General features: G+C 41.1%; 1 protein-coding gene across 3 annotated transcripts; it reads left to right on the plus strand.

The window, feature by feature from the left end:
• The first annotated feature begins 1,996 nt into the window (after positions 1 to 1,996).
• Positions 1,997 to 5,382, plus strand: LOC311141609 (NLR family CARD domain-containing protein 3-like). 3 transcript variants are annotated; one of them, XM_084176985.1, is made up of 3 exons: positions 1,997 to 2,449; positions 3,002 to 3,165; positions 3,555 to 5,382. In XM_084176985.1, the coding sequence occupies exons 1-3, from the start codon at positions 2,382 to 2,384 to the stop codon at positions 5,318 to 5,320; spliced, it is 1,998 nt and encodes a 665-aa protein (XP_084033111.1). In that variant the 5' UTR covers positions 1,997 to 2,381; the 3' UTR covers positions 5,321 to 5,382. The 3 variants fall into 3 exon arrangements, with proteins under 3 accessions (XP_084033111.1, XP_084033112.1, XP_084033113.1); XM_084176986.1 differs by having other exon boundaries at positions 3,561 to 5,382; XM_084176987.1 differs by lacking the exon at positions 1,997 to 2,449 and adding an exon at positions 2,651 to 2,807 and having other exon boundaries at positions 2,937 to 3,165.
• The last annotated feature ends 2,540 nt before the right edge of the window (positions 5,383 to 7,922 follow it).

The following is a 7,922-nucleotide window of genomic DNA, read 5'->3' on the forward strand; positions in this document are numbered from 1 at the left end:
TTTTCTTTAAGAAGCCCTCCTGTTCTCCACTCATTAATTGTATTAACTGCACCTGTTTGAACTCGTTACCTGTATAAAAGACACCTGTCCACACACTGAATCAAACAGACTCCAACCTCTCCATAATGGCCAAGACCAGAGAGCTGTGTAAGGACATCAGGGATAAAATTGTAGACCTGCACAAGGCTGGGATGGGCTACAGGACAATAGGCAAGCAGCTTGGTGAGAAGGCAACAACTGTTGGCGCAATTATTAGAAAATGGAAGAAGTTCAAGATGACGGTCAACCACCCTCGGTCTGGGGCTCCATGCAAGATCTCACCTCGTGGGGCATCAATGATCATGAGGAAGGTGAGGGATCAGCCCAGAACTACACGGCAGGACCTGGTCAATGACCTGAAGAGAGCTGGGACCACAGTCTCAAAGAAAACTATTAGTAACACACTACGCCGTCATGGATTAAAATCCTGCAGCGCACGAAAGGTCCCCCTGCTCAAGCCTGCGCATGTCCAGGCCCGTCTGAAGTTTGCCAATGACCATCTGGATGATCCAGAGGAGGAATGGGAGAAGGTCATGTGGTCTGATGAGACAAAAATATAGCTCTTTGGTCTAAACGCCACTCACCGTGTTTGGAGGAAGAAGAAGGATGAGTACAACCCCAAGAACACCATACCAACCTGTGAAGCATGGAGGTGGAAACATCATTCTTTGGGGATGCTTTTCTGCAAAGGGGACAGGACGACTGCACCGTATTGAGGGGAGTATAGATGGGGCCATGTATCGCGAGATCTTGGCCAACAACCTCCTTCCCTCAGTAAGAGCATTGAAGATGGGTCGTGGTTGGGTCTTCCAGCATGACAACGACCCGAAACACACAGCCAGGGCAACTAGGGAGTGGCACCGTAAGAAGCATCACAAGGTCCTGGAGTGGCCTAGCCAGTCTCCAGACCTGAACCTAATAGAACATCTTTGGAGGGAGCAGAAAGTCCGTATTGCCCAGCGACAGCCCCGAAACCTGAAGGATCTGGAGAAGGTCTGTATGGAGGAGTGGGCCAAAATCCCTGCTGCAGTGTGTGCAAAGCTGGTCAAGACCTACGGGAAACGTATGATCTCTGTAATTGCAAACAAAGGTTTCTGTACCAAATATTAACTTCTGCTTTTCTGATGCATCAAATACTTACGTCATGCAATAAAATGCAAATTAATTACTTAAAAATCATACAATGTGATTTTCTGGATTTTTGTTATAGATTCCGTCTTTCACAGTTGAAGTGTACCTATGATAAAAAGTACAGACCTCTACATGCTTTGTAAGTAGGAAAACCTGCAAAATCGGCAGTGTATCAAATACTTGTTCTCCCCACTGTAACTAAATATATTGAACATTGAATATATTTCAATATGATTGAAATAGGCCTATAGCCTACTGTTTATATTTTAATGCAGTCATCTCGGTTTTCATTTGAAGCAAATGTTTATACGTCCCTTGTTTGCATCAATTACAAAGACATTGGCAACTTTGTATTTGTAGTCAACTTTGTTCTGAATTTATCAGCATAACAAAGACACGGATAAACCATGTGATTCTATGTTTAGCGGAGATCTTCTGTGTATAAAGTGACGCGGGAGGGCAAAAAAGCATCTATCGACACACTTGGCTGTTCTACAAGTGGTCTGAGGCAGGTGTTATAATATGAGCGTTTTCAAGTGCAACGTTAATAACGATGGTTTTGGGAAACAGCTCAGAGATTTAACAATGCTCCTACGAAGGTTCTAATGATGAACTTGGCCTTAAGATGCTTTTGGGATACCAGGCACTGGACAAAAACATCTGCTAAATGTTAAATGACTAAATGACAAAAAAAATTAATGTAAATGTTTTACATACAGATCTCATATTACTGTATTTATTATTATTTTTTAAATATATTTAAATATTGATGTCATAAGTGTATCATTTCTACAGTTCTTTATTAAAAATGTAGTTATTTGTTACATTTAACTGTGTAAAATCTATTAGTACTACTTATTTCTCTGAGAGTGAGGCAGATATATAGCATTTTGCACAAAAAAAACATTTGTCTCTCTAAAATGAAGCCATTAATTGATCGATTTTAAAGAAACACATGTCTGTTATTGAACAACACCATGCCATGATTAGCTAGTGAAAAAACACAACCATTTATTTGATAATTTCTTTAAACAATAGAAGCTAATTGACGAACATTTCTGAAAATGGATATATAGCGTTTTGGAATGAAACTCTTCCTCTGTTTCCACATCTGAGCTCAGAGTAGATGAGAGATGTAATGTTTGTCTCTGTTGTGTTGAAGTCCAATCAAGCAGGAGAGACCAGCCTCCCCTGTACCCAGCTGTGTGTCCATGAAGAGTGACCAGTCTATGGAACCTCCTATGAAGTTTAGAGAGGGAGACTTTTCTACTGAACAAAGGTAAGAAGAACTCATGGGTCATGGTCAGTGAGTTAAACAACACTGTCTTTAGTCATTTCTCCTCTCCCATTTTCCCATTTATTTTGGTTGTTTTCATAATCCATAGGCTAATCCTTTTTTCAATTTTCATAGTCCTGAAACAATATTAAACTAACACAACATTCCCTTTGAGTGTGTGTGTGTGTGTGTGTGTGTGTGTGTGTGTGTGTGTTTGTGTGTGTGTGTGTGTGCACTCCCTGGATAAGGAGATGTAATATCATGTTTTGTCCACAGAAACCACCAGGAGAGATCAGAGTCAGAGATTCTCAGTGGTCAGTCTTCCCAGAGTCATCAAACAGACCTGGCCTCCATATTCAGTGTATGTGGTCCTGTCATGTACATTTGTTTTTGTTTACCTCAAGTAAAGTTGACCTGTCAATCATTCATTAATGTGTTAATGAGAAAGCATTTAGTCTCTTGCATAACTTATTTACTTGATTTATTTCAGTTGCTTGAAGAGAATATTATAACATTTGTGAAGAACGAGCTGAAGATGTTCAAGAGGATTCTTAGTCCAGAACTCCCAGAAGGCTTTGAGAGTCAGAAGCAGGATAAGGAAGTGGTGGATGCTGAAGATGAGAAGCAGGAGAGCAGTGCCAGAGAGGGGGCTCTGAAGATCACACTGCACGTCCTGAGGAAAATGAACCAGAAGGAGCTTGCTGACACACTGGAGAAAAGTAAGAGCTGTCTGCCTCATGTTGAATGCTGTTTTAGAACATTTAAAAGCTAAAGTAGCTGTGTAACTAAATGATATTGTAGCAGCCTTAACACAACACCTAGTGACCTCATCAAGTAGCAGCAGGGATGTGTTGGAGAAAGAGAGAGAGAGAAGAGAGAGAGAGAGAGAGAGAGAGAGAGAGTGTGTGTGTGTGTGTGTGTGTGTGTGTGTGAGAGAGAGAGAGAGAGAGAGAGAGAGAGAGAGAGAGAGAGAGAGAGAGAGAGAGAGAGAGAGAGAGAGAGAGAGAACATGAATAATACCAATAATAATTTAAAAAGTTATAACAGTCCTAGAATACTGTAGGCATTAAAACAGACGTAATATTAATATCCTCTGTGTTATTTCTAGATTCAGATGAGCTTGCTGTGATTTGCCAACGTGAACTCAAATCTAATCTAAAGAAGAGGTTTCAATGTGTATTTGAGGGGATCGCTAAACAAGGAAACCCAACACTTCTCAATAAGATCTACACAGAGCTCTACATCACAGAGGGTGGAACAGGAGAGGTCAATAATGAACATGAGCTGAGACAGATTGAGACAACAACCAGGAAACAAGCAAGACCAGAGACTGCAATCAAATGTAACGACATCTTCAAACCCTTAACTGGACAAGACAAACCTATCAGAACTGTATTGACAAAGGGAGTCGCTGGCATTGGAAAAACAGTCTCTGTGCAGAAGTTCATTCTGGACTGGGCTGAAGGAAAAGCAAATCAGGATGTCCAATTTGTATTTTCATTCCCTTTTCGGGAGCTGAATTTGATGAAAATTGAAAAACACACTTTGATTAAACTTCTCAATCACTTCTCAATGGAAACCAAAGAATCAAGAATCTCCAACTACGACAAGTACAAAGTTCTGTTCATCTTTGATGGTCTGGATGAGTGCCGACTGCCCCTAGACTTCCAGAAGAACACGATCTGTTGTGACGTCACAGAATCAACCTCAGTGGATGTTCTGCTGACAAATCTCATCAAGGGACATCTGCTTCCCTCTGCTCTCCTCTGGATAACTACCCGACCTGCAGCAGCCAATAAGATCCCTTCAGGGTGTGTTGACCAGGTGACAGAGGTACGAGGGTTCAATGACCCACAGAAGGAGGAGTACTTCAGGAAGCGATTCAGTGATCAGGACCTGGCCAGCAGAATCATCTCACACATAAAGACATCAAGGAGCCTCCACATCATGTGCCACATTCCAGTCTTCTGTTGGATTTCTGCAACAGTCCTTGAACACATGCTGAAACATAAGAGAGAAGAGATGCCCAAGACTCTGACTGAGATGTACTTACACCTTGTGGTGTTTCATACCAAACAGAAGAATGAAAAGTATCTTGGGAAAGAAGAGACAGGTCCACACTGGAATAAAGAGAGCATTCTGTCACTGGGAAAACTGGCTTTTCAACAGCTTGTGAATGGCAATCTGATTTTCTATGAAGAAGACCTGAAAGAGGCTGGCATTGATGTCAATGAAGCCTCAGTGTACTCAGGATTGTGCACACAACTCTTTAAAGAGGAATGTGGGCTGTACCAGGACAAGGTGTACTGCTTCGTGCATCTGAGCATTCAGGAGTTTCTGGCTGCTGTATATGTGTTTCTCTCATTCATCAACAACAACGAGAATCTAATGGCTGAACCTCAAGTTACTGAAGTTACTGTCTACAAGAGTGCTGTGGATAAAGCCTTACAAAGTGAGACAGGAAACCTGGACCTGTTCCTCCGCTTCCTTCTGGGCCTCTCACTGGAGTCCAATCAGAAGCACTTACGAGGTCTACTGGCAAAGACAAGAAGCAGCTCACAGAGCCATGAAGAAACAGTCAGGTATATCAAGAAGAAGATCAGGGAGAATCCCTCTCCAGAGAAGTGCATCAATATGTTCCACTGTCTGAATGAACTGAATGACCATTCTCTAGTGGAAGAGATCCAAAGCTACCTGAGATCAGGAAGTCTCTCAGAAGAAGAACTGTCACCTGCACAGTGGTCAGCTCTGGTCTTTGTGTTGCTGACTTCAGAAAAGGAGCTGGATGTGTTTGACCTGAAGAAATACTCCAGATCAGAGGAAGGTCTTCTGAGGCTGCTGCCAGTGGTCAAAGCCTCCAGAGCTGCTCTGTGAGTACATAAAATGACATTTAAGTACTAATCATCAGGAAGAAATATTCAGTTTAGAGTAAAATATGTATTATAATATGTATATAATATATAATATTACATTCAAAAAACCAATGCATTGATGTTCACATTAGTTTAACAATATGACCATACATTTCTAGGAGACAGGAGATGAATCTATATGTTGTTTAAGAGAATAAACCAAATGCACCTGCCATTGTCCTTCTACACTACTGGTGTTAAATTAACAGTTTGTGAAATCATGATGATCTCTCTGTCAGGCTGTCAGGCTGTGGACTCACAGAGGAAGGCTGTGCTTCTCTGGTCTCAGCTCTGAAGTCAAACCCCTCACACCTGAGAGAGCTGGATCTGAGTAACAATGACCTGAAGGATTCAGGAGTGAAGCTGCTCTCTGCTGGATTGGGGAATCCCCACTGTAAACTGGAGACTCTGAGGTCAGTATTCCTGTAGTTGGTCAACAAGTGATAACTGTTCACCAGATCCACATGTGTTTACCAGGCACACATAGTCCACACCATATGTGTTTGGACAGTGAAGCTTACAGTTTAAAATGTGGCGCTATGCTCCAGCATTTTGGATTTGAGATATAATGTTTCATATTAGGCAACAGTACAGAATGTCATTTTTTATTTGAGGGTATTCATACATATCTGTGTTACTGTTTAGAAATGAAAGCACTTTATGTATCTAGTTCTCCCATTTGAAAAATACATAATAATTTGGACATATTCACTTATATTGTATTAAAGTAGTCATAAGTTTAGTATTTGGTCCCATATTCCTTACCTGCAGTGATTACATCAAGCTTGTGATTCTACAATCTTGTTGAATGCATTTGCAGTTTGTTTTGGTTCACACACACTGGACACACACACTGGACACACACAAACACACACTTGACACACACTGGACACACACGCACACACATTTGACACACACACACACTGGACACTCACAAAGCCTGGACACACACACATACACACACTGGATGCACACACACACACACTGGACACTCACAAAGCCTGGACACACACACATACACACACTGGATGCACACACACACACACACTGGACACACACACACACACACTAGACACACACACATGCTGGACACACTCACACTGGACACAGGCACACACTGGACACACAAACACACACACTAGGATTAATTTAGTCAAAAGTTTAGTATTTGGTACCATATTCCTTGCCTGTAGTGATTACATCAGTCGTGTGATTCTACAAACTTGTTGAATACATTTGCAGTTTGTTTTAGTTGTGTTTTGGATTATGTTTTTCCCAATAGAAACTGAATGGTGAATAATGTCCTGTCATGTTGGAGTCACTTCACTTGTATTGTCAGTAAGAATAGAAGATGTTTCTGAACACTTCTACATTCATGTGGATGCTACCATGATTATGAATAATCAAGAATGAATCGTGAATGATGATGAATGAGAAAGTTACAGAGGAACAAGGATCATACCCCCTCTGTTATTGGTAATGGTGGGAGGTTAGCATGTTTTGTTGTAGCCTCTGTAACTTTCTCATTCATTATTATTCATGATTCATTCATGATTTTTCTTAATCATGGCATCATCAGGATTAATTTAGTAGTGTTTAGAAACATATTAATTACTCACTTAGACAGAAAATTACTCCAGTCATCATCCACCATTCAGTTACTATCGGGCAAAACATAACCCAAAACACAACCAAAACAAACTGCAAATGCAACCAACAAGTTTACAACCAAATACTCACCTTTTGACTACTTTAATGCATTATAAGTGAATTGGTCAGAATACTTATGACTTCTACAAATAGGGGGACTAGATACATAAAGTGCTTTCATTTCTAAATGGTGAAACAAGATACAGTGAGGGAAAAAAGTATTTGATCCCCTGCTGATTTTGTACGTTTGCCCACTGACTAAGACATGATCAGTCTATAATTTTAATGGTAGGTTCATTTGAACAGTGAGAGACAGAATAACAACAAAAAAATCCAGAAAAACGTATGTCAAAAATGTTATAAATTGATTTGCATTTTAATGAGGGAAATAAGTATTTGACCCCCTCTCAATCAGAAAGATTTCTGGCTCCCAGGTGTCTTTTATACAGGTAACGAGCTGAGATTAGGAGCACACTCTTAAAGGGAGTTCTCCTAATCTCAGTTTGTTACCTGTATAAAAGACACCTGTCCACAGGAGCAATCAATCAATCAGATTCCAAACTCTCCACCATGGCCAAGACCAAAGAGCTCTCCAAGGATGTCAGGGACAAGATTGTAGACCTACACAAGGCTGGAATGGGCTACAAGACCATCGCCAAGCAGTTTGGTGAGAAGGTGACAACAGTTGGTGCGATTATTCGCAAATGGAAGAAACACAGAAGAACTGTCAATCTCCCTCGGCCTGGGGCTCCATGCAAGATCTCACCTTGTGGAGTTGCAATGATCATGAGAACAGTGAGGAATCAGCCCAGAACTACACGGGAGGATCTTGTCAATGATCTCAAGGCAGCTGGGACCATAGTCACCAAGAAAACAATTGGTAACACACTACACCGTGAAGGACTGAAATCCTG

This window comes from Coregonus lavaretus (assembly GCF_964263955.1).
Source record: "Coregonus lavaretus genome assembly, chromosome: 2".
Lineage (NCBI taxonomy): Eukaryota > Metazoa > Chordata > Actinopteri > Salmoniformes > Salmonidae > Coregonus > Coregonus lavaretus.